We start from the raw sequence: 27,114 nt of genomic DNA, 5'->3' as shown, positions 1-27,114 counted from the left end.
CTTTCAGATGTTTCAACTCTTCCTCATCTCCCTCCTTCTTTCTTATGCTCTCCCCCCCCCCCCAAGATTTTGAAGTTTCTTCTTCCACTTCGAGCGGGAAGATGCGGTGGGGGTGGGTGGGGACGACTAATAAAGTAAGACTCAAATGATTCGTAGTAAAAATATAAACAAAATAAAAATCTATCTATATACACATTTTACACATGCAAACATATTTTACTCCGAAGGTCGCTTTGGACATGTGCAATAAGGAAAAAGATAAACAAACTGAATATTTTTGGCGTTTTAAAAACAATTTCCTCAAGCACCGTTTTTCTTGGGAGTGTGTGTGTGTGTGTGTGTGTGTGTGTGTGTGTGACTGTGTGTCCTTCCTTACGCCATCAACATCATCATTACTTTTTAAATCTGTTTCTTGTCGTTGCTCTGATTATGGTCATCATTATTAAAATCATCTCAGGTTTAAAGAGTCCCCGCTTTGAACGCGGTGCCGTCGGGGATAGACCCGCGTCCTTCCTCGTCGGTCTCGCTGCCATGCCTGCCCCGAGGCACGAAAATATGGGGAGTTCTGACGTCTTCGGAAGCATCTTGCCCTGTCTTTTAAGTTTTTCATCTCTGTAAGTTCATCTCTCCCCCCACCCCCACTCCGGTTTTCCTCCCCTCCTTTTCTTTAAAGACTTTTCTTGTTATTATTTTATTTTTTCAAGAGAAGTGTGTTGCTACAGTGCTTTCGAGGAATTGTTACAGAAAACAAACGGAAATGTTGAGGGCTGAAGGGAAGCAAAGGGAGTCCTATAAGGGGCAAATTCGCGTGGTGGGGGCAATGCAGGGACAGCTTCAAAGGATTTGGAATTTTCTTCCTAAATATTAACGGCGCAGCGGTTGATGGAATCGGACTATACACGCAGAGCGTCATCCCCCTCCTTTTCTGCTTTGGGCTGGGTAAGAATGATGCACAAGTAATTTGCCCCTAAACCCAGGACCATCATCTCCACCCCCAAGCCCTCTTCTCTGCTCCCCCGCAAAAGCCCCCCGTTGCATCTCCAGTAAACAAAACATTTGGGGGTTGGCGGACACCCTTTAACCTTACCTGCGCCTCACTAAACCCAGCCGGGCCAATCAGAGCGCAGGGCTTAAACGCAGCTGCCATATTCAATGTTAAACGCTGTCAATCAGGCGGGTTTGGTCCAATGGGCAGGCCAGCTGGGGGTCAGGTGACGGCTAGCCAGGCGGTTCCCCATTGGCTGGCAGGGAAGCTGCCTCTTGGAGTTGGGTATTCTCCCTCTCAGCGTCCCTCGCCCTTCCTCTCCCTCTCTTTTTTCTTTCTCCCCCCCTCTCCATATGTGTTAGGAAGGGAGGAGCGCCTGACTTTAGCCAGTGCAAGGACGTCGCTCAGTTGGAGTGGAGGGCGCCCTCCTGGAAGGCAGGAGGGGAAAGAGGCAGCGGGGATCCCCCCAGGGGTTGTGTGTGCGAGTCTGTGGGGGGGGACAGAGGGGGTGCCTCCGTTCGTAGCTTTTTAGGGCTAGTGGGTGGGGTTTGGGGGGGACTGTTTTTTGGGGAGCGGGTGTTGTTCAGTTGTTGTTTTCTCTACCCCCCTCTCTTCTTCTCTCCAACCCCCCACCCACTTATTTGTGAAAGGTTTGGAGCGCGTGTGAATGCGGCATTCGTGGGGCTGGCGCGCGAGCCCTCCTGCCTGTCTCTCCATTGTGTGGGGCTGAGCTAGTAGTGGGGAGGGGAGAGAGAGAGAGAGAGAGAGAGAAGGGGGAGATCGAAAGCTTTGGAGAGCTCGTGTTGTTATTTGGAAGTTGGGGAGGGGGACAGGAAAGGGGGCGAAAGGAAGGAGACGCGGGAGGAGATCGCCGTCGTGGGGCCGCCTCGTCCTCTTCATCTTCCCCGCGGTTCCTCTTCCTTCTGCTTCTGCTGCATCTCTCAAGGCGGACTATGACCATGTTGTTAGACGGCGGGCCTCAGTTCCCCGCGCTGGGAGTCGGGGGCTTCGGAGCGCCGTGCCACCACCCGCACGAAGTGGCGAACCGCGATGCCGCTGCCGCCGCCGCCGCCGCTGCGGCCATGGGGCTCAACCACCCCTTCGGGGACTCGTCCTTTAAAATAAGCCCAGCGCCCCACGAGCTGGCGTCGGGACAAGGCTCTGCTTTCACGCCGCAAGCGTCGGGCTACCCGCACCATCACCATCACCGCCACCCTCCGCACCCGCCTCACCACGCCGGCCAGGTGCCTTCCTCTTACGCCGCCGCGGCCGCCGCGGCCGCTTTCAACTCCACGCGGGACTTTCTATTCCGCAACCGCGGGGGATCCGCGCTCGGGGATTCCCCCGCCGGCGGCGGCGGTGGCGGAGGAGGTGGATCCGCGGCGGCGGCTGCGGCTGCAGCTCAGCACGGCCTCTTCGGCGGCAATGCGCCCAGCGGGCTCCACGCTCCTCCGGGCATCCCGGACAGCCCTGGCGGCTACTTGCTGTTCCCGAGTTTGCACGATCAGAACCCCAGCCACACCTCCCCGACCGGGCACGTGGAGAACGGGCAGATGCACCTGGGCTTGCGGGGGGACTTTTTCGGGAGGCCGGAGACGTACCGAGGAGTCTCCAGCCCCCGCGCGGACCCTTATGGGGGCCCGGCTCAGTTCCACAACTACAGCCCCATGAATGTGAACATGGGGGGCATGAACGTGGCGGCCGCGGCCGCGGCGGCTCACCACCGTCACCACCACCACGGCGCGGGAGCCTTTTTCCGCTACATGCGGCAGCCCATCAAACAGGAGCTCTCCTGCAAATGGATCGAGGAGCTGTCGCAGCCTCCGGCTCCTCCGCATCAGCAACAGCAGCCTCACCAGCCGCCGCTGAGCCGACCCAAAAAGAGCTGCGACCGGACTTTCAGCACCATGCACGAACTGGTCACCCACGTCACCATGGAGCACGTCGGAGGCCCTGAGCAGAACAACCACATCTGCTACTGGGAGGAATGTCCCCGCGAGGGCAAGTCCTTCAAAGCGAAATACAAACTCGTCAACCACATCCGCGTGCACACCGGCGAGAAGCCCTTCCCGTGTCCCTTTCCCGGCTGCGGGAAGATCTTCGCCAGGTCGGAGAACCTCAAGATCCACAAGAGGACGCACACAGGTAAGGCGAGACACACCCTTGGCACACCACCCTTGGACATGTATGTATATATGTATATATATATGTATATATATATGTATATATCCAACAATATATACCCACCAATACAGTTGTATGCATCTATCTAACCAGCAATAATCCTGAGCAGAAGACAACAAAATTAAAATCCCAGATTCTTATTTTTAATAATTTTGGATTTGTTCTGGGTAGAGCTTTTTTTTTAAAAAAAGCAGAGCGGGCCAAAAGGTTGCTCTGTATGGCTCTGGAGGTCCGAAGGATCAGGGTTTGGGGAAGGTGGGGTAGAAATAATCTGAAACTATATAAAACGAGTGGTTTGCTTTTGCCTATTTCTGTTTAGGCGTTTAAAATACTCTCTTCACCCCTACGCGCTGAAAGTCAGTTTCACGGAGGTTCCTTGTCGATTTCAAACGAGAAGAGAAATAATTCCTGACTGATTTTTTTTAACTTTCCTTTTACTTCTGAAGATGATATTTCCGAAGCTTTCTTTTCATCTGCAACTCTTTAGCCACCCCTGTACACGACCCCCCCCCCCGCATTCGTCCCTCTCATGGAGTTCTCTCCCTCTGGATGTAATGCGAGGGAAACAAAAATCATTGGAGCTGTGTGTGTTGCTTTTTGCGAGAAAGAGAAAGAGAAAGAGAAAGAGAAAGAGACTGAGCTCTCCTCAGACATCCTGTTGAGGAAACCATACAAATGCTAATGCAATCTAATTTTCGGTTACTTCCGCTCTCGCCCGCTCTCTTAATGCCTTGATTGGCACATCTTCTAATTAAATCACTGATACTTTTTGTCCAAAGCACTCTTTTTTTTAAAAAAAAAGCATGGAAAAAAGAGAAATAAACGGTTCTGTCCTCTACAAAAAAACTAGCGTAGAATTAGACGGAAACAGCAATCCAACACACATTATTGCCTTCTTAAGTACATCTTATAAAACTGTCTGGATCTCCACAATTTATCTTCAGGGGAGTTTTCTTCTCCGCTTTCTCTCTCTCCCCTCCCCTCCTTTTCTTCCTGCCCCAAATAATCTAAGCATCCAATTCTCATCTCATTTTTAACAGTCAGTTTAAGGAAAGCCCGTAGCATTTCAAAGGCAGAAATTAAAAGCTACAAAAGGGCCCTTTAATTGAACTGCAAAGTTTCAAAACTCTGTTGTCTCAGAACTGTCTGGTGTCCCTTCACCAGCCCAGAGCCCTTGGCTCCTCCTTGCTCTCTCCTACTTTTAAAAAAATTAAAATTCAGAAACCTGTCTGTGTACAAAGAGCGAGAGAGTTCAGGCAGAGGAGCAGCAGGGAGCCCAAAAGCTGCAAAGAAAAAGAAGAAAGTTTTGCCGTAGGCAGAAAAGGTGTGCTTGTGTGTGATAAGAGAGAAAGGGAGTGGGGAGTTAGTGGGAAAAGCCCTAACCATCCTGTACCCCCATCCTACTACTGTGTCTCTTCTTTACGAAACAAGTGGCCCAATCTCTGGTTATTTATTATTTTTTACTTGCAGGAGAGAAGCCCTTTAAGTGTGAGTTTGAAGGCTGTGACCGGCGTTTTGCAAACAGCAGCGACCGAAAGAAGCACATGCATGTCCACACATCAGACAAGCCATACATCTGCAAAGTCTGCGACAAGTCCTACACCCACCCCAGCTCCTTAAGGAAGCACATGAAGGTAAAGGATTCCTCCTGGGGACCTTGCTTTTGCCATGGCTCCCTTAATTTGGTGAGATCTGACCACCCTCTTCCCCCGCTCTCATGTAGGGTGTGGGCATATAGAGTGAAGGTTTACAGACACATCTGTATTTCTGTTTCTGTTTCTATAGATATAAATAAAAGCCACGTGTGTGTGGTTTATAGTTATATATGCTTATCAATTTATCAATTATTTATTAATTTATTAATTTGTCTGTTTGAGAGCATCTGTATTATTCCTGAATGCATACCTATTTATATTATACATGTGTACAAAATACATAATATAGTTCTATAGTTATTTATGTTTGCCCATCTGCTTATGTAATTGGAACTATATATGCACGTGCCTTCATGTGCATTTATATTATGTATGTAATTAATTACACATGTATCAATTACACATGTATCAATCTATATAGTTATACATGTATGTATATTTTATGCATAATCCTATGCCCATATGCTGATTTTGTGTGTCTGGACATAGACACCCATGGAGTGTTTTTCTGTGTGTATAACCTTCCAGTTTGATACATTTCCATATTGAAAAGAACCCTGGCTATTCTGCTGGTGAAAAAGTAGAAGGCTCTTCCCTGGGCTTTCAAGTAATGATTGCCTCAGTGAGATGGAAATAAAAGGAATTGCGCATGCTGTTTTTAAATTTTTATTTTTTATTTTGTAATTTTCAAAAGGCTTTGGCTTGGCCAGAGAGGGGGCCGTCTTGCACAAGGAGCAGTTTGTCTCAAGTGCCTGGTTTGTTCTCCCTTGTTAAATAACATTTCATCATGTATAGTTGCTAAGCTTCCATTCCTGGTTTATGAATGAGTAAATTTGGCCGCTGAGTTTGTGAGAGTGGGGGGGGGGGTTTGGAACGGAGTGCAGAGTCATCTGATATCCATCCACACATATTTAAAATATTAAGTGTATATACATATATAATCTGCTCCTGAAATATAAAATCTTTTTTAAAATATCACTTATAGCGAATAGTAGTGCTTGAGGCCACTAGGTATAAAACAGTGCTCTGATTTCCAGTATAGTGTGCTCATCTAATAATGTGCTATCCTGTTTCTGTTTTTATAGAAGGTGTTGTTGTTGGGGATTTCTTCCAGAATTTACCCTTTCCATCCCATATTTAATTATGGGATCAGCTTGGCAGGTTGGCCATATTTTCCACTTATCCAGTAATTTTCAAAAAATAAACAAATAGCTAGATAATGAGTTGTGTGTATATATATATATATTTATGTACTGATTGGTGGCTCACTGTAAATCAACTCTCCCCTTCTGTCCACTGGCAAAAAAGAAGAGAGTTCCTTGCTCTTGGACTTGTGGCAATTGTCTCTGCCTTCTTTTTTCAGGTCCATGAGAGCCAAGGGTCGGAATCCTCTCCGGCGGCTAGTTCTGGCTACGAGTCCTCCACCCCGCCAGCCGTTGTGGCTGCCAGCAGCAAGGACTCCAGCAAACCACCACCAGCAGCTGTTCAGACCACCAACCCCAGCCACAACCAAGAACTGCCCCCCAACTTTAATGAGTGGTATGTCTGATGAGGACAAATTCAACTCCTCTCCTCCCCTACAAAATCAACAACAACAACAAAAACCAGACTAACCAGACTTTACCAAAAGCATTCCTGTTGACATCAAAGGACACCGGATTCATCTTTGGCCTGTCATTGGAGTTTGCAGGACAAAAAATAATAATAATAAAAATAAAATAAAAACGAAGGAGGAACAACTACAGTAGCAGCAGCAGCAACAACAACAAACAAGTGGTGGCAAGGGTGTGATATTTTTTTTTAACCCTATCCAAAAGCCGGAGGCTGGACTTTGTCTCTATTTTTCTCAGGATTTTTCTGCATTGATGGTTATTTCTTTTTTTCCTTTTTTTAAATCCCTCTTCCAACTCACCTTTCAATACCACTCCCTTTATTTCCCAACATTCTTGCCTTTTGTAAATATATACTTCCAATAGATATATACCCACTCCTTTTTGGGGTGGGATGTTGAAAAACAACGAACTGACTTTTACACTTTATGATTTAACTTCCTATAGATATATACCCCCTCCTCTCTCTCTCTCTCTTTTTTTTGGAGGGGTTGGATTTTGAAAAACAGAAAACTGACTTTTCCCCTTGGCCTTAGTTGTGATTATTAAAAATAATAAGAAAAAACAACAACCACAGTCTTAAAACTTGCCAAAGTCCTGTATTGTCTTGAAATCTTTCTTTCTCTCTCTCTTTCTCTGTCTTTCTGTCTTTTTTTCTCCTACCTTTTTCTCACTCTCTAAAACATTACACTTGTGAATGTATTTCATCTGATTTGAGAATGGGCCAGGGGTGTTCTTCAGTATGTTTTTCAGGAGGGGGAAATGTAATCTTAATTTCACTCAGCTCATGGCGGTTTAGTATAAACAGTTGCCTTTTTGTAATAACTTTTTTTTTGTAAATACATATCCATGATGCCATATTTATCAATTGTAATTTAATTATTGAGAGAAGTGCCGGAAACGGAAACATATTTATGAGGAAAAAAACAAAACAAAAACCCCACAAAAAAAGAAGAAATTTTGTTTTCTAACAAACAAACAAAATCCAGACAAACTCTGTACAGCTTTTTGGTTATATAACTGCTTTAGCATTAAAAGTTTATTGTTTTGGAAATAACACAGTAGAATCCATTTCTTTCCAATGTTTTCCTTCCATCTTTTTCCTCCCCCAACCCTTTTTCAAAATTTCTGCCTTTGGGGGGGACGGGGACTCACAGCTGCAAAAAGCAAATCTAAAAAGAAGCAAGGGGTGTGTCTTCCATTTTGTAAAATGCTTCCCAATTTGCTAGATCTCATCACCTCACTTCCAATTTTCCTTTATTTATGTGAAATGCTGACCACCCCTGCCTCCCTTCCACCCCTGCTTGAAAGGTTTATGGTGTTTGGTTCTTTCTCACCACGGGTGGGTCGGAGGGAAGAAAGAGGGTTGTGTGTGTGTGTGTGTGTGTGTGTGTGTCTCCCCCCGCTCCCACCCCTGTTTAGATGATGACCTGCCTGTCCTCACTGCAAATGTCTTATAATGGTTTCTTGGAATCTCCTCCACCACACATGGGGTTCACAATTCACTTAGTGGCCTGGACATCTTGAACTTCAAACGAAGAAGGGAGGAGCTAGAGGCTCTAAATCTGCCTTGACAGACACATGTAAACACCAAAAGGTAAACGGAATTAGTTTTCTGAATTATGGGTGCCTATGGGAAATATGCTTTATGTGTGTCTTTGGTGAATGTGAACAAAAATACACTCCCAAATTAATTTCACAGTCCCATATTAATATTCTGCCTGCCTGCCTGCCTGCCTGCCTATCTAGCTAGTTTTCATGTCTTATTCTGTGTCCTAAACTAAATTAACAGGAAGCAAGGCTCTTTAATTTTTCAGTGGGACTTACTCTCAAGTTGGTAATGGTTGATGTGGTTCTCTATTAACTGAGCACAGAATGTGAATTATTGTTTCTTTTTTTAAAAAAAATATGTTGCACTTTGAAGCATTCCATTATTATACAGCATTGTAAAGAATATTGATAATAAAAGCTAAAATGTCATAGAAGGGGAAGTGGGGGCTATGCATGGCTGCACCCATAGTTGGCAGCTATATTGTGAGTGTGTGCATGTGTGCGTGTGTAGGGGGTTGAGGAAAATGTGCGCAAAAAAATCAGGGCCTCTTTGTAGTACAGTATTTCTATTGATTTATTGCTAAATACACTTGGTGGAAAGGGTCTCACTAGGTGTCTTCCATCTGTTGGTTGGTCAAATATAATCCATGTTCATCTGGGCTTTAGGTCATGTTCCTCTAGCGTTGTGATATCAGAAATATGTGTACTGAAAATGCATGGTAGTATTGATGCGTAAATAATCAAGAGGACTTGCACCTGGCTTCAACTCCCCCCCCCCCCCTTGAATATAAGGTATCCAGGAAACAAACACATGGTATCCAGGAAACAAACACATGGATTTTGAGAAAGGGATTTTGTTGTTTTGGAGATAGAAAAATTACAAAGAAGCTAGTACTAATTAGAAGCCTCTTGATTTTAGCCCGTTGAGGATTCTTGGGAGTCAAATGAATGAAATTGGCTTGTAGGCTAATTTTCTGGCTCAATTGATCTCAGTTGGTCATTGCAGTCTCCGGGAGGCCTCTCGCTTGCGCTGAAAGTTTTTAAAAAAACTTTTCTCCGAGTTTCAAAAGCTAGCCCCGCTGGCTGCCAGAGACCAGGCCTGCAATTTTATTTTATTTTTAAACCCGCAAATCTCCCGACCACGCATTAAATCGGATTTCCTTGCCGGCATGGCTTTTTTTTTTTTTAAAACACAAACAAACAAACCATTCGCGCTTTTGTATAGCCGGATCCAGCTCTAGGGGGGGAAACCGAAGCGGTTTTGCACAGAAACCTGAGGGCACGTGGGGAATCCGTGGCTACACAGAATACAACAAGGGACTCAATTCTGGACTGCTTTGGTGAACTAGAGTCTTAATGATTTTAGTTGGCTTTTACTCGCTGGGAACCGTCGGAACAAACCGAATCAAGGCCGCTTCGGATTAAACGACCGGGCTTTTCTTTTTTTCTTTGAAAGGAGGTGTGTGTGTGTGTGAATATCCTGGCGGAATATCCTGGAATATCCCGATTCCAAAGGCGTTCGTGTGTAGAGACAAGAGCCCTTGAGTCTAGGGAATACAGTAATCTGCTTCCAAGCCTGTTCTCTTGAAGGCCTGGGGGGGGGGGGGAGGAGAGAGAGGGAGGTGATCGGGAGGGCGAGAATAGACCCTCCCTCACTCCCAGCAACTTTGGCTGTTTTCCCCCCTGCTCCAGGCAACGGTGGTGTTTGGATGCTTCTCACGGGGAGGGGTGTGTGTGTTAGTTCAGTCAAAGGAAGGGAAGATTGTTAATAAGGATGGGGAGACTAGGCTTCCCTCCCTGACCCGCCACCTTCGCAGAGGCAACTCAGAAAGTGACGTCCACCCACTTTTCCCGCCCCCACAACACACACTTCACTTTGCGGACCCAGTTGGCTTGGGGGTAGGTTGCCCCGAGCGACCCCTGTACCTCATTCTGAACTTGGCAATGAGGAAAACCTCCTGGCCTGCTCAGCCAAAGGCCCCTTCCGCGGTTCAAGCCCTCGGCCAGGCAAGGGAGATGGGGTGAGGAATAATTATGGAGCAGCTTTTATTTTTGTTCAGTGACAGCCTAATAATCAGAATCTATACTCAGAAGTAAGTCTTGCTGTGCAGAATGGGGCCTACTCTCTAGTCAGTTAATTGATTGGATTTATTTATTTCCATACACCCCACCTGCTTGCTGCTCCCCCCTTCCTCGTTTTTCAATCCTCACAACAACCCAGCCAGGTAGGGTTCCAATGGGGGGACGGACTGCCCCAAGGTCACCCTGAATGCTTCATGGCTGACCTGGCATCTGAAGCCTGGTCTCCACCCAGACACCACATTGGTAGTAAGACAGGGTTTCCTTCCTATGTTCTTATCTCTTGAGTAGACAGGCATGGGCTTGTGATGTGAGGTTGCAATCCAAGTCCTATGGAATACAGTAGTGCTTGCTTCCGAGTAGAAATGCCTAGCATTGCGCTGCAACACTCTTGTACTGAGCATGTTGGCTCAGAGGTAAGTCCCCGTCCATCCAACTCAATGGGGCTTGCTCCTTGGGAATAGCCTTACACTGCAACCAGTATGTTTGGAAGTGTGGCCATGCGGAGCTGAGGAGGCACCACTAAAGGCAGTGGGACTTCTGAGTAAATGTAGGTACTAGGCAGCAAGTGGCATCACTGTGACCTTTTGCAGTGAAGTCTCACAGGCTGGATCTACAGAGGATACAGACAGACAGAGAGATTGGAAGTTTGCCTCTTTGAAATGGAGAATTTTGCCCTTTTAATCTTTTCTTTGCAATTTATTTCTCTCGTTCCCCATTTGTTTAAGCACATACCTAAAATACGTAATTATTTTTTTATTAGTATATAATATATTTTTTTCTGCAGCATTTCTTTGCGGGCTTGCTGTGAAAGTATTTCCTTTGCTATGTGCAGACCAGACCAGGAGGAAATCACTCCCTGTGGACCTGATCACCATGTAGGATTTTTAAAATTATTATTATTATCAGTTTTGCAGTTCAGGAAGTAACTCTGCATTTGGATAAGGGAAAATCTTTAAAAGGTGAGACTTTTTGTGAACATAGCCTCCCCGGAAGATTTTTTTTCCTGGGGGAGGAATTGGCTATAAAATTGCTGACTGGTTGCAGTGGACGGTCTGTTAATCTGAAACCCATGATATGGAACCCTTCCTCCACCTATTTATTGTTTAGGATTATCGTTATGGTTTTATTTTCTGGTTTCCGACAACATTTCACACAAAGAAATCAAATATTTAATTCAGGGATGAGGAACCTGTGGCCCTCCAGGTATTTGTTGGACTACAACTCCCATAATCCCTGACCATTGGCCACACTGGCAGGAACTGATGGGATTTAGAGTCCAACAACATCTGGGAGATTGGTTTATTTCAACAAATCAGGGTGGTTCTGAGCATAATGATGTAGAAGTTAAAGTCTCACTAATTTAAGTGGGACTTACTCTCATGTCAGCATTCATAGCATTTGCAACTCAATAGACTACAATTCTGTACCCAAATCCCTGGCAGTAAGAGCTTTGCAACACAGTAAGACATACTTTTGAGTAGACATGTAGAGAGGCTTACACTTTAAGCACCTGTGTGCAATTCTTCAGCTAAAAATCAGTGGGATTTAAAAAGGCATCACTTTGGATAGATTGGGCCTGATATTATAAATAAGAAAACACTGTGTATGTTTTGTCATTGATATACAATTATTTTTGACAGTCTACTGTTACATTATTATGTCTCATTGTTAATGCTTCCTGTCCTTAAATATGGCCATAGCAACAGCGTAGATGTTTAAGGGTTACTGTCAACAACACTCTTGGGGTTATTGGATAAAATGCTAGCCAATGTATAATCCAGTGCATGTTTACTCAGAAGCACACACCCCACTTTTCAATGGGGTTTACTCACCAGAGTGCAGCCTTTATTTCAATAGATCTGAACTGCACCACTTTTCTCATGAAAGCTTGTTTACTTATTAGTTTGGTGCATTCTGTGGCCTGTGGGCATGCTCTTGTATATCTCCCCATCCCTCATTTCCTTCCCCATCCCCAGGTGATTGTTGCATGGCCAGAAATCTGCATGAGGAGACTAGTACTTGAGTCTCTTCCTTTGGATTCCTTTGTGTTGCAAGTGGGGATGAGGCACTTGGATGGATGGTGCAATATGCAGAGTCCAGGAAAAGGTGCTACTGATACTTGCCTGTCTCTGTGAATGAGATTTTCCGGCTCATCCATATTTGTGTTCCATTCTGGAGGTTGAGACCTTGCTCAGGAAGTAGAGAAATATGAAGTGATGGGAAAATTAAAGGTGGAAAGGGTCGCCCCTCCCCATACCACATTCCTCCTAAATTCTTTGACGGTTCCATGAAAAATTGGCTTGGTGGGGGCTCTAAAATTAGTGTACGGGAGCAAGAGAGTACCCTTTCATATTTGAATGTTGAAAAATATTTCTGTGTGTATTGGAAGCTTTACAGCAAGGCTTAGGTTGCAATCCCATTCTCACTTACCTAGGAGTAAGTCCCACTGAGCTCAGTGTGATTTATTTCTAAGTAAACATGCCTAGGTTTGCATTGGACAAGATCTGCTCTTAGGTATGTCCAATGTTAACAGTACAACCTTACTGGGTGTGATCTATGTAGCCTGCTCCCAGGTAATTGTGTGTATGATATAGGACTGTAGCCTAAATTGCCAGGGCAGATATATTAAAGAACTCCAGTGCATTTTGAAAGTATGTTTTTGTCGTGTAGCTTTTTCTTAAATATCTTGTATTAGTGCAATATTCCAATCCCAGGTCAGATATCCTTTATTTCATTTAGCAAAGGGCTATGGCATTTGGCATGCACATCTGGTGCATCCTGTTCATCCTTTGTGTGTTAAGATCCACAATAAGCATATATATCAATGCTTTAAGGATTGTCATTTATTGAACAGTCGATTGTCCAAACGTGTAGGTATTCCTTAGCAATAGTCTGAAATAGATGGAATAATCCCTCCTTCATTGATGGCCTTTGTATGGGTTTGCAATAGAGTAAGAGAAATACACACATAACTAAATTTATCTGATCCCAGTACAATACCACTAGCACTCTTGTCTCTCTGTAGCCCTGAATCAGAAAAGTCAGAAGTCAGTCCCACTGAGTTAAATGGAACTTTACTCTCTGCCTGGTGAACCTGAATTGGATAGCAGCCTTAGCAGCCTGGCCTAGCCTATTTATGTTTACTCAGAGAGAAAGCTCTGCATTTCGATTCCATGCATTGAAGTAAGTGTGCCTCTGGCCACTTACTCAGAAGTATATCCCATCAAAACAAGTGGTGCTTATTTCCTAGGAAACACAGAATTGGGCATTTTTTGCAAAGAGGATTGTGATTTTAAAGTGCAATGGGTCACATACTTTAATGTGGAAGTAAGCTCAGTTGAAATCCATGGGATGTAGCTCTCTCTTGTGCTGGCTCTAGTGGATGGTTGTGGTTGTCCAAAGCCTCAGGTTGGGGGAGGCTAAGATATAGGCTGCCAGCCTCACCCACCTGCCTTTGTGCATGTTTATACTTGCAAAGGTGCCTCGCTAAATTCCACGGTGCACACCTTGACTTTGGCCCAAAATGAGATTGCATCTATCTTCTTAGCAGCTGCCACGGAGGGGAAACCAGCTCAACACAGCTATTGTGCCTTTCGCAGTACAGAAACCAGTAAGGAAGGCTTTTCACAGCATGGTGAGAGAAACAGGATGCCTTGGGAACATTGGTCCCTTGAGCTGCTTTTAAAGATGCAGCTGCAGGTCCTGCTGAAAAAGCTGGCAACCCTATCACTACCCCTACACCTGCCCTTTGCCATTAGTGGCTGCCTGGATTGGCTTGTATTTTCATTCCACTACAAGTTGCTTTCAGGATTCTGCTAAGACAGCTTATTTATAGATAGACAAGGGCTTAAAAGCCACGGGCACCCAATATAACTCACCTCTCTCCTGCACGCAACAGGAAAATACCATAGCTGGACACACAGAGAGAGGCATCGCCAGCAACCCCTTCCTCCATAAATCTGCAATTTCTTCCCATTTTGTCCTGCTTAAGTCACTGATGATTAGAAATATGGCAATGGTTTTGAGAGCCAACAACTTTATTTGTTTAATACAGCAAAAATTTAACCAGAGGAGACTGATTCGGAATTCCAACTTGCAGACTACATTGCCAGGAGTGTGTCTGTGTGTGGAAGAGAGAAGCCCCCCCCCCCCCGCAGCTCTGTCCCCTTTAAAAGCAATTTTCAAAGGCTCAGTTTGGGTGTCCTAGGTCATCATAAGTACACGAAGCTGCTTACTGTGGAGAGAGATTGCTGGGTCTTGCAAAGTCTCAAGCCAAATGGCGGAAGATTTTTCGGGGGGGGGGGGGAATACCCTGTGGAGTGCAGCGCAGGAGAAAGAGAGAGGGGGGGGGAGTTGTTGTGGTTGCTGTCTATGGCCTCCCCAAAGCAGCTGCTTTCTCTTTTTTGGCAGAGAGCCAGGAGAAAGCAGCAGGAGCCAGACCGATCAGCAACGCTGTGGGAAGCGGGTTGACCGAGGGGGGACCTTCTGGATGCATTTTGTGGAACTCTATGCCAGGCATCTTAATTTCAGCCAGAAATCAGGATTCAGCCCTAGAATCATAATCATACAAAGGGACCGTTGGCGGGAGGGAGCATTTTAAGAAAGGAACAGAGCTGAGAATGCATAAATGCCCATTGATTTCAATGCCTGTTGCTGGGTTGGGGCTGCTGCCTTGGAGCATGTACAAAGTTTCTGAACAATTTGAAGCCTCCACTTGGCTAGAATTGAAGGGCTTCTGCTAGACAAAGGCAGGGGTGGACAATCCTTTTCTCAGACTGAGGTCTGCATTTCCTTGTGGGCAACTGTTCTGGGTGCTTCATGCCAGGAGTGAGCAGGGCCAGAGAGTGAGAAATGTGGGTGGAGAACTGCATGATGGAGTTTTGTAGACCAGGATTTGTCTGTTCCAGACAATATACAACAGCTATATTTGAGAGTGCATTGCTATGCGGAACAAATATCTGAGTTGGAGAGCTGCTCTGTGTGGTTTTATGGAAATGCATGTGCCCTTCTCAAGGTTTTGTGTCTCTTGGGGCACCCAGTGGCGGAGGAAGGAGGGTGGAGCCCGCCCCAGGTGTCATCACTGAGGGATTGTGTGTGACAAAATAAGGTGGTTTTTTTCTTTTTTAAATGGGCTCATGAAACTTTTCAGGAGTGACGTGGTGGCTTAGGAGTCTGCAGGTTCCACACTGCCTAAAACGGCAGCGTGGGACTTGTGTCTGCTTACTGCCTCTCCCTCAGCCGGGCAGAGGCTCTAACTGTGGGAGAGGCTTGCCCCGCCCCCATGGGTGCAGGACACGCTCCTACACCAGGCACCTGAGCGGCTAGCTACACCGCTGGGGGACCTACTCTTTGGGCATATAGCACACTGTGATTTGTCTTATTAATGTGTATATGGTGCAAAATTCAATCACTGGCATTTCCAGATGGGACTGAGGAAGATTACAGCTCTGAAATCCTAGACAATACAGCATAGACAATACAGAGCTGGAAGGACCTATGGTGTAACTTCTATTCTTCGTCCACTATTGATTATCCACTGTGATTATTGACTCCAGGTATTAGAGGGCATTTAAGTGAGACATGGTCTGTAGTCCCCACCCCCACTCAGTGAGTCTATCGCTTTAAGAATATAGGAACGTTCTGCTGGATCAGACCAGGGCCCATCCAGTCCAGCATTCTGTTCTGACAGTAGCCAACCAGACATGTTTTGGAAATCCCACAAACAGAACCTGTGCACAACAGCACTCTCCATACCTGCAATTCCCAGAAACTAGTATTCAGAGACATACTGCTTCCAATATTAGAGGGGAAATCATAAACTTCATAGCTAGTAAGACATTGATTTTGCTGTATGCTAAATGAATTTGCCTGATTCTCTTTCAAAACCATCTAAGTTGGTGATTTGGTGGCCTCTTCTACAAGAAAATTCCATGGTTTTAACTACCATAATTCTTGCTCTATAAGACTCACTTTTTCCCTCCTAAAAAGTAAGGGGAAATGTGTGTGCGTCTTATGGAGCGAATGCAGGCCGCGCAGCTATCCCAGAAGCCAGAACAGCAAGAGGGATTGCTGCTTTCACTGAGCAGTGATCCCTCTTGCTGTTCTGGCTTCTGAGATTCAGATATTTTTTTTTCTTGTTTTCCTCTAAAAACTAGGTGGGTCTTGTGGTCTGTTGCGTCTTATAGAGCGAAAAATACGGTCTTTTATCCCCCCACCCCTGTTCTAAATCTTCCAGCATTCAGCTTCATTGAATGGCCCCAAGTTCTAGTATGATGAAAGAGGGTGAGAAACATTTCTCTTTACTGCCATTATTGCAGCTTGTCAGTCAGAGAGCCGAGGAGCAAGCAGGCAGTGGTTTCTACTGCTGCTCTTTCGCACCACCTCTGTTCTTTGTGTCAGAGTGAGAGGTGGGTGAAGAAGCAGGTTGCAGTGGTGAAAAGGATGAGCTGGTCTGGGCCTCACCTGCCTCCTGGCTATGCTGGCTCTGTGGGAGAAGGTTGCAAACTGGCTTTGTTCAAAGGAGGCCAAAGACCAAATTAAGACAAAATGGAAGACATGGCTGTTTTTATTTCAGCACCCCTGCCTGTCTTCTTAGTGAATGTTGAAGTATGTTTTAATCTGCTATTTGAGATGCAAATTTGCTTTTTAAAATATTCATCTTAGTTCTAGTACAAAGCCAGGGGTAACAGGTTAATTAATCCAGAAGAAAAGAGGACCAGTTTGAGCTAATAAACAACCTTCTTTTTGGGTATCTGTGCAATAGTCCTTCTGATAGAAAATGCTGGGATAGTAGAACAGACCATGTTAATGTTGCTGTTGGCATCTACCTGTCTTGAGATACATACCCCTATGGGGATGAAGCCAAACTGCTGTGTTTACAGCACCAAAGTGACCACCCCAGGGTGCAAGCCTGGGCAGTATGTATGGAGGTCCTGGATTGTCCAAATGACAATACCCTCCTCTTGATGTGGTCCAAAGGAAAGCAGAGCAAGATGTTTGGCATCAGCTTGGTTGCAGGAGTTGCTGGAAGGAGGCATACAAGGTGCCATCTAACCATCTTAGGGACTCCACTCTGGATTTGTGAAGGGTTTACTCCTGAGCCTTTTCTTCTTCTGAAGGTATCCCACAAGGCAAGGGAGATTTAGGGTCAGAATTTTCCTTCTCCTAGATGGGCTCCCTTCTCATCCACGGTGGACAAACTACCCCAGAAGGAGCATAATGTGCCCCCACCAAAGGTACTAGTCCTTCCCTAATACCTCATATACCCCAATATTACAATGTTAATGTAAACTGGTATAAATGGCACATCCACAGCACAGTCCTAGACATACATGGCTGTAAGTCCCCTTAACTTCCGTGAGGCTTACTTCTAGGTAAAGGGTATTCAAGTATCTATCTCCATAAAGTGAATGCTGGTAACTAATTTGAATGAAGAAGATTTTTACATTACTGTATTGTGATGTTTCACTCTTGGCATTGGACTGGTTTTCATCCAGTCCACTGGCATCCAAATAAACAGAGTACAAGCAATATCTAGCTTGTAAACCCAAAGTGGATCATGCTTGCTTTTTTTCCTCCAAAGCAACCCCCCCCCCACCGACTTTTCTGAGAGGGGTGCAGCTGAAGAACCTAGTTAGTAATTCTTGCTTTGGTTATTTTGAACAAACGCATTTTAATCCGAGGCAAATTATACGGTAACTGTTGCTCTTGCAATAGAATAGCACGTGTTGCTTGGAGTAAAAGGCATTTTATAATCCTTTTGGAATTAGGATGATCAGCTGACTTCATGAAATCCTAGGAAGTAATTTACATATATGTGGACATATGACTGGGTTACTATTAGGTTCAAATATAAGATGGATGCAGCATATTAGCTCAGGATTGCTTTACCCTAAAAAGTGGCATGCTGTTTGTGGTGGAATCTATCCATTTCCATTAACCTTTAGGTTTAGGAAAAAACTTTCAAGTTTCTCTTCTGCCAGAATGATGACAAGAGAACTGTACTGAATACATAATTTGTCTACACTGAAATCTATTGGTTCTGAATTTTGATTTCCTTACTTCTAAAAAAAAATCCACCACCTTCTAGAAATGCTCAGCAACTTGCACTGAACCAGCCTTCTCCAATCACATGTTTTGGACTACATCTCCCAAAACCTTCAGCCAGCATGCTTGATGGTCAGGAATGAAAGAAGTTGCAGTCCAAAGCATTTGGAAAGCAGCAGGTTGGGGGAGGCTGTGCTAAGCTAAATAATTGAGGATAAGGCCATCAGTGACTACTAGCCACGATGGGCAGGAGGCAGCAATGCTTCTGAAAGCCTGTTGCTGGAAACTATAGGACAGCAGAGTTCTCTAGGGCTCAGGTCCTGCTTGCATGTTTCCCATAGGCATCTGGTTGGCCACTGTGAGAAAAGGATGCAGGACTAGATGGACCATGGGCCTGATCCAGTAGGCTTTTCTTAATGTTCTAACCACTCATCTCCAGTAGAGCTGTATGATTGATTGTTTGCTCCACACTAAGGCCCCGTCTGCACCGCACATTTAAAATACAATGATGCTGTTTTAACAGCATCCTGGGAAATGTAGTTTAAGATCACCAAGCAGTGTTGGGAGACCCCTATTCCCCTCAAAGAGCTTCACTTCCCAGAGTGACTTAACAGTCAATCCATCTTCCCAGGAAATTCTGGGAACTGTAGCTCTGTGAGAGGCATGGGGCTTTCCTAACAACTCTCTCTTAAACTATAATTCCCAGGATTCTTTAAAGCAGTTTAAAGCAGTATAATGATGCTTTAAATGCGGGGCTATTTTAAACCTACTATGAGCCTTAGCATTCACCCTCTCTTTTTAGCAGGACTTATTTCTGTAACAAGCATTTTTTTTATTGTTTTAGGGTTGAAGCCTAGCTCTCAGTGGTGTTGCGTCCTTTGCCGGCTCCCAGGGCACGGCACGGAGAGTGAGCAAAATCTGCTGCACCAGCTCAGCCCAGCCCTGGCTGCCGTTGCCACTAGGTGGGCATGGGACACGGAGAGTTCATGGGGCTGCAATGCACCACCTACTTGCCCGCACAGTGGGGAGCCTGGCTGGCTAATGCAGCCCTTGGAGAGTGCACCCCCCCAATGCTGGCTAGGTGGCCATTCAACAAGCGGGCCAGGGATGTGGCGGCCAAGCTAGGCTATGGGGCCCAGAGGCCCCTGGCAGCAGGCAGGGTGGAAGAGGGATCCCTACATGGGGACGCCTGGTTCGTGGCCCCTCAAAATCGTGTGCCTGGGCTATGGCCCTCCTGGCCCCCTCACTACGCCCCTGCTAGGTCTACAATCTGTGCTTGTCACCTGAAGCCATTCTGTAGGTCCCCACTCCCCGAGAGATTTGGAGGGTGGCAACACAAAAACAACCTTTTCCCATGGTGGCTCACTCTTTGTGGAATGCTGTCCCCAGAGAGGCTCGCCTGGTGCCACCATTACATGCCTTTAGGCACCAGGCAAAAAACTCTTCTCTTAAACCAGGACTTTGGCCATTAAATAATATATGGCCTGTTAAAGGGGTGTGTGTGTGAGTGAGTGAGTGAGAGACAGAGAGTGAGTGAGAGAGAGAGAGAAACAGAGAGAGAGAGAGGAGAAGGGACTGTTATTATGATTATTTTATCATTATGTTGTCTATTATTATGCTTTGTATTGTTTTTTTTATTGTCATGCTCCGTAAAACATGTTCTTAATGTTGTACACCGTCTTGAGATCTTTGGGCGGTATATAAACTGAATAAATAAACTGAATAAATAAACTGAATAAATAAACTGAATAAATAAATAAATAAGTGTACTGTTTTTAAACTTTTATGCAGTTACATCCTCCCTCTCCCACATTAAACAACCTTCAAATAATATTTTTACAATGTCTAAGCAGGAAGGTTGCCAAAAGCTGATGCTCCCATCTATGCAATAGACTAACGTGTTGGCAACTGGGTTCTCTCCAGTTGTTTTAGACTGCACTTCCCATAGGCCTGGGTGCTGGATGGGGTTGATGGGAGTTGTAGTTTGATAATAGCTATTATTATCAAAAGTAATAGTTGGAGGGGACTGAATTGGAGAAAGAGACAATTGATGGTTTGCTTGCTCAACTCTTGATGACTTGCAGCAGAATAGCTGATCTTACTCTGTTGAAAAGGATGATATGAGAGGGTCCAGGGTGGCACCTAGACTGTGGGATGCTCTTTGGGGACAGAGTTGCCACATTCCTTTCCCCTTGAATTTAATTTATTATTATTATTATTTGAATTTGTTAGTCGCTTTATCTTGCCTAGGGCAACCCAAAGCAACACGCAACCAACCAACCAACCAACCAACCAACCAACCAACCAACCAGATAGCCCCCCCCCCATAGATACATCAAAATGAAGAGGAGGAAAAAGAAACACATTAAAACATCCCACCCTCTTCTAGAAGGCGACAGATAGATGTTTTCTGGGAGGCTAGCACTCACTTATTTTTTAATGAAAACTTTGAATTTCATCATGCCAAATTGGTGTGTGTTTGAGAAGATTTTCCCTTTTTCAGCTTTGTGACCATTTTCTGGTTCACTTTATCCTGATTCCACTTTGCTTGAACTTCAGGCTGTGTATGCATGCGTCATCAGGGCTGGCTCAAGACAATTTGCTGTCCAAGGCAAAGGACAAGACAGCACCCTCCCTCAAGGTATATGAAGCTGCCTCACGTTGCCTCACTGTAGGGCCAATCCTACGCACCATACATTCCTCCAAAGAATCCTGGGAATATTAGTTTATCCCTCAGTGTTCCAATTCCCAGAACTCTTAACTAACTATAGTTCCCGGAGTTACCTTAGCAGAAATCTCCTTGCCTACAGCTTCTACCCAACAAGGTTGAATCCAACCAAGTTCTACTCATAGTAGACCCATTGACTTTAGGTCTGTGTCCTTTAATTTTAGATGGTCTTGTCCTTGAATTTTAGATGGTTCTACAGCAATCTTCTGGTGCTATGGAGAACACTTTTTTCTGTGACAATCCTTTTGATATTTGATGACCACCATAATCTCTTTCTCTTCTTCTCTTCTCCAGGGTAAACATACTCAGCTCTTTCAACTGCTCCTCATAGGACCTGGTTTCCAGATTCCTCATTATCCTGGTCATTCTCCTCTGGACATGCTTCAGATTGTCAATCTCCTTCCTAAATCATGGAGACTGGAAGTGAGACAGAATACTGCCAATGCACCCCAATCAAATTCAAATGCAGCAAAAGTGAGTTATAAGGACATAAGAAGAGTCCATCTAACCTGGCAGCCTGATCTCACAGTGGCCAACCAGATGTCTTGATGGGAAGAGCCTGCAAGTAGGACCTGAGTGCAACAGCACTGTCTCCTACTGCAGCTTCCAGCAAACAGTATTCTCTGTTCACTTTCTCCATGCCATGTATGTACACTTCTGTCATATCTTGCCACCTGGTGAGATATAGGGAAGGCATAAACCTGAACTTCAGTATGGTGATAGGCAGGCAGCTTAGGAATCTGCCTTCAACCAGGGCAGACTGCCTTCCTGCTCTGTCCAATACTGTTTGCTTTGAATAATGACAGCAGCTCTCCAGGGTTCCACGCAGAGAGGGAGCCATCTCCATTACCTGCTAACAGAATATTTTGGCTGGGGATGCCAGGGAATGAATCTGAGACCTTCTTCATGAAAGCATGTGTTCCAGCCCCAAGCTACAATCTCTATCACAAGAATGTGGTGTTTCAGGAGCTCTGCACATATTTTTTTTAGTATTTGCCTTTGTGGTCCTGATGGCAGAAAGTCTAGCCCTATGGAAGGAGAAGGGCCCGTCTCAGTAGGCAGAGAGGGGTGCAATACAAGGACTTAGGGCAGGGGTCAGCAATCTAAGGCCCATGGGTCACAAGCGGCCCACGGGGGTTGTTTAAGTGGCCCACGAGCCACCCCTGAACCGAGCCGCCCACTCAGCGAGTGCCCGCGCACTGCGCTAAACCAGTGCAGAGACTTGCTTTTGTGGCACCAGAATTCACATCTGCACAGACACAGATGCCGGAAATTGCAGGTGGGCACGCTCATGTGCACACACAGAGGGATCTCCACTGGAGTTATATTTATTTGGCCATTGCTAAGTTGGGATAGGGGAGGGATGAGACAGAAGGCTTCTGTTTACCAGTGACAGGCTGTGCACCCTAATCCACTCCATGCTCCTGATTTGTGGCCCCTGGATCAGGCCTATCGACCCTGTGCCAAATCAGAGACCACCCCATCTTCAACATATGTTCAGGAGGGGGTGGAGAAGGAAGGGATTCTACATCTCCCTCTCCCAATGGGGGAGGGAAATCTTGTGGACTATTCACTTTAATGTTAAGATTGCTTTATAGATCTGCTTGCCTTCCAATAAATGAAAATGCTTTTCTAACAGCACAATGCCTTGTTAAATGCACTGATCATCTCTATTGATGTCCCCTACAAAGTCTGAAGTCAAAGCTGTGTTGGTGAATGTTTTTATTGTACTGAGATGGGCAGGCTGTCTCCCTGCACCTGTCCACAGATTTGATAATTTTCAGTTCTCAATCTTGACCAATCTTTTTGCATAAAAGCAAAAGCTTCAGTGTTTTGTGTAAGTTGTGCTCTACTGAATGCAAACGAAGTAATGAAAAGGCGTACAAGAAATATGACATTTCATAAACACAATTGCCTGAGCATTAAGGAGAGCAAACATGTGGTTTTATGAAGAGAGTTATGAATATTTAAACATGCAAAATGAAACTGTTACTAAGTGTCTGTTTTTCATTATCTTCCTGCGAACATTTTCATTTCCAGGAATGTTAATAGCTGTCGGCAGAATGCAGTTATCTTAGTAAGAGAGAGAGGGAGGGAGAGGGAGCTATGAGGAAGATGGAACAAGAGTTTAAAATGCTCACTTTGTGATGATGGCTTTTCAACTACATTCCTCCTGTTGAGTAAAAAGTAGGGTGCTTCTGCTCCCCATCACCTTATCTCTATCTGAAACCTTGCTACTGGGAAATAATAGCTTTGTCGGCAGTGACTAGGCATAATCTGCACACTGGGGGCAAATGGGACACCTGAGCTTTGTTGGTATTATTCCATAGGGTTCACAATATTTGACGTAACATTTAGAGCAGTGATGAGGAGCTGCTGCCTAGGGACTGAAGGGAGCCTGCCTGAACCTCCTATATGACCATTCAGACTCTCTCCAGACCACATCTCCCCCCACTCACCCCAACTGTCCCCAGGCCACACTCCTCACTGGCTTTTCTTCGAGTGTTTTTGCCTGGGTGGAAATGTGCCCTTCAACTCTGATAACAATCTCTTGTGTGTCTGCATGGAGGACAGAGATGGGTGTGTGAGTGTGCATCAAAACTTGGCTGCTGTAGAAAGGTAACAGTTACATTCGTTGCCCCACCTCCTTTTGCCTTCCCTTCTGCCACAATGTGGCCCTCAGAAGGTTGTCAGGAAGGAAATGTGGCCCTCGGGCTGACAAAGGTTCCCCATCATGGTTTAGAGTGATAGGATTAAACGGGGGAGACCCAGATTCATATCTGTACTCTGCCTTAAAAGTTTACTCTCAGCCTAACCTACCTCACAGGGTTGTTGTGAGGGTCATATATGCCACACTGAGCATTTTTGGTAGAAGAAACGGGTGATTTTAATATAATCATAGAATTGTAGAGTTGGAACTGACCCCGAGGGTCATCTAGTCCAACCCCCTGCAATGCAGGAATCTCAGCTGAAGCATCCATGACAGGTGGCCAGCCAACCTCTGCTAAAAAACCTCCATGGAGGGAGAGTCCACAACCTCCCAAGGGAGACTGTTCCACAAATAATGAATGGAACGGAACGGAATAGAATACAGTGGTACCTTGGGTTACAGATGCTTCAGGTTACAGATGCTTCAGGTTACAGACTCTGCTAACCCAGAAATAGTACCTTGGGTTAAGAACTTTGCTTCAGGATGAGAACAGAAATCACGCAGTGGCGGCGTGGCAGCAGCAGGAGGCCCCATTAGCTAAAGTGGTACCTCAGATAAGAACAGTTGCAGGTTAAGAATGGACCTCCAGAACGAATTAAGTTCTTAACCTGAGGTACCACTGTAGAATAGAATAGAACCTCAGTATCACAATTTGCAGATAGTTGCAGATCTAACACAGCAGATGGAAGGTTGAAAAGTCTCCTCATGCACAATCCTGTTCTCACTGAAGTCACTCCTCATTTTCAACTTCCAGCCACCAATTGTCTGAGAAGCCATGCGTTGGAGATGCACATGTGAGTTCACCACCCAATCTAAAGTGTGAAATAATCACAGGATGGCTGTAGCTGTTTCTTGATAGGTAAATACAGGGGTAGCTGTAGCTCACATGGTGCCATCCAGATGTTTTAAAGTACAACTGCCATCATTCCTAGCTCTTTGCTGGACTGGCAGGGCCCATGAGAGTTGTAGTTCAAAACATCTGGAGAGTGCCTGGTTGGGGAAGAAAGGGCTATGCAAAAAGATCCTTTGAGCAGCATTGTACATGACTGTAATTCAAACTGTGTTGTCTGAAAAGAGCTCAAGGGTCCACCCCCCCATACAACAATATGTCATCTTATTAAAATTCATGGGTATAGAACACCATAGAGTTGTTCTTCCAGCCCACCAACAAGTGCAGAAACACCATATGGTATAGCTCCTGGAGCTATACCATTCCAGAATAAATCTGCTTTGTCTGCCAAATATCTAAGTGAAATGGGCCACCATATAAAATATAAATGATACCTGTGCATCGCCAGCCAGCACATCAAGGGAACAGCCTAGGCCAGAATTGTTGTCTATTGGCAAGGGGTTCTTTATAGTTGGGAGCACTGAGTTACCTAAAGCCTGACCTGTGTTCTGAAGTAGTGTGGCTTAAAAGGGCTATAATATACGTTCCTCCCTGATATTATACTGGCATTCGCAAGGGCACACGCCAGGACTGTGGCTTCCTGCTCTCTCTCAGATGGTTCCTCCAACATGCAGGGTGGGCCATGTAGGAAACCTTTCCTATTGGGCAAATGTATGGGCTCCATGGGGGAAGCCAACCACTTTGGGCAGGGAGGGGGCACAGTCCCTGCTGCTCCCACACCCCTAAGTCCTAAGGGGAGAAATGGCAGCTCAGTCACCCCACGTGGCTGAGTTTTGGGGAAGTGGAAATGCTGATGGCAGCTCTTCCAAATTAGAGTCATCATAACATGCCATATGTTGCAATCAGGAGCTTGTTGACAACGTTTCCATCTTTGCTGCACCCTAACCATTTCCCCACCCTACCTTCACTCAGCCAAATGTTTAAAATAGGTTCTAAAGATAGGCTCTGCATCCTCCTCCTCCAATCAGTCCCTCATGCAAGTTTATCACCAAGGTCTTGACGCCTTCGCTCTCGCTATCTCATTGCGAATTGCCTCGTTCAGGGCACTCTCCAAGCATTCAGGAAACAGAACACCGTGCTGGTTCTTTTCTTTAGTATTTTTTTTTAAAATACTGCTCTTCATTTAAAGGCAACAGCCTATTAGCAGTTGACCTATTGACCTCTAGTATCATCTTCACCAACCTGGTGCCCTCCCAGTGTTTTGACCTACAACTCTTGTTGGCTGTAGCCACCAGAAGAGAAGGTTGTCAAATATCCACTACTTGCATACTTCACCTTGCATACTCTTTGTTTCCCTGATAGCAAACTCAGATGTCTAGTATGTTTTGAAAAGGGTAACTTGATAGGCAAAATTTGCTACTTAGCCCTGAAGAAACTTGGCTCTTCCTCAGCATGGTACCCTCCAGAAGTTGAACCACAACTCCCATCATCTCTGGCCATATACCATGCTGGCTGTGGCTGATGGGAGTTGGAGGCCCAACAATAATGTATGGGGGGGGGCACCAAGTTTAGTAGCTAATTATTATACTATAAACAGCAACTCCCTGTTTGCATGGGGGTTTGTGTTCCAGGTAATCATGTGTGTTGGCGGAGTGTGCATAAGCCTGCCCCACTCTGCCTCATTCCATTCCCTTCCAGGGCCAAAAACAGCATGCACGTTCAAAATGTTTGCTGCTTGTATTAAAATGTGTGTTCTTGGGAAGCCACTGATATTTATTTGGATGTGAAATGTGAACTCCTATTAAGGATCCCATTTGATCCCATTTAACTGCCTCATTCTAGCATCTCCAGGTAGAGCTGGGAAATGATCCTGCTTAAAACCTTGGAAAACCGCCAGCCAATGGATAACACCAAACTAGATAAACTCAGTATAAAGCAGTTTCCTATGCTCCAACGGGGCAAGAAGTTCAGCTCTGCTTACCTGTGCACAGTGCTATTTTTCTAGAAAAAGAGGTGCTGGAACACACCATGAACACCTCTGTTATTCTGTTAGAATGGCAGTGGCGCCCACCTGAGAGGTTCCGGCATTGAGTTCCAGTGAGTTCTGGCTGAAAAGAAGCCCTGCCTGTGCATACATTTTATTGTAAAATCTGGCCACTTGTGGCAAGTTTGTCATTTGGCAAACGTGGTTGCTGCTATCATGTCTAGTGTGGCTCTTGGTGAAGTCTGAATATATGTTGATGGAAAATCCAGGGAGGAAAATCCAGAATATCACCAATAGCTGTGGGAAAAACATATTAGGCTAAATCACTGACAGCTTGCCTTCTTCAGTGGTGCTTCTCTGAAGCAGACTGCCTCACTCGCTCCCCTGTGGCAAAACCAGCCCTTCTAGGTGGTGCTTTGAAATCTTGTTTGCTTCCATGGCCATGAAAACAGGAAGTGCCTGACTGGTGGAAGGAATCTTCTGATGGGCATTGAAAATAGGCATTATGGGAACCCCAAAGAATGATAAAGACCCTGTTACCTCAAACAACATTGCTGTTCTCTCTTTCCATGGTGCACCAGAAATTATCAGAGGGGGTGCTTGAGAATTCTGAGGCTGCCTGTCTTACCTCTAGATTAAAAATGTTCATTGAGGAGGGCTGGCTGCCCAATTCTAGGTCTGCTCCAGCCCCAGTGAATGCAACCATCATTTCACATCCCTCTTTTTTAG

At 45.3% G+C, this 27,114-nt stretch overlaps 1 protein-coding gene across 2 annotated transcripts; it reads left to right on the top strand.

Annotated features, from left to right (window-relative positions):
* The first annotated feature begins 676 nt into the window (after window positions 1–676).
* On the top strand, window positions 677–22,479 carry ZIC3 (Zic family zinc finger 3). 2 transcript variants are annotated; one of them, XR_003704702.2, is made up of 4 exons: window positions 677–3,130; window positions 4,640–4,803; window positions 6,188–8,031; window positions 21,136–22,479. XR_003704702.2 is itself a non-coding variant. In XM_028716087.2 (3 exons), exons 1-3 carry the CDS (start codon window positions 1,939–1,941, stop codon window positions 6,371–6,373), a joined length of 1,542 nt encoding a protein of 513 aa, XP_028571920.2. In that variant the 5' UTR covers window positions 677–1,938; the 3' UTR covers window positions 6,374–9,166. The 2 variants fall into 2 exon arrangements, 1 of the variants encoding a protein (XP_028571920.2); XM_028716087.2 differs by lacking the exon at window positions 21,136–22,479 and having other exon boundaries at window positions 6,188–9,166.
* Window positions 22,480–27,114: the final 4,635 nt, after the last annotated feature.

Source organism: Podarcis muralis, chromosome Z, assembly GCF_964188315.1.
Source record: "Podarcis muralis chromosome Z, rPodMur119.hap1.1, whole genome shotgun sequence".
In the NCBI taxonomy this organism is placed as follows: Eukaryota; Metazoa; Chordata; class Lepidosauria; order Squamata; family Lacertidae; genus Podarcis; species Podarcis muralis.
The sequence above is the reverse complement of the archived record's forward strand: the minus strand, read 5'-3'. Positions and strand labels throughout refer to the sequence as shown.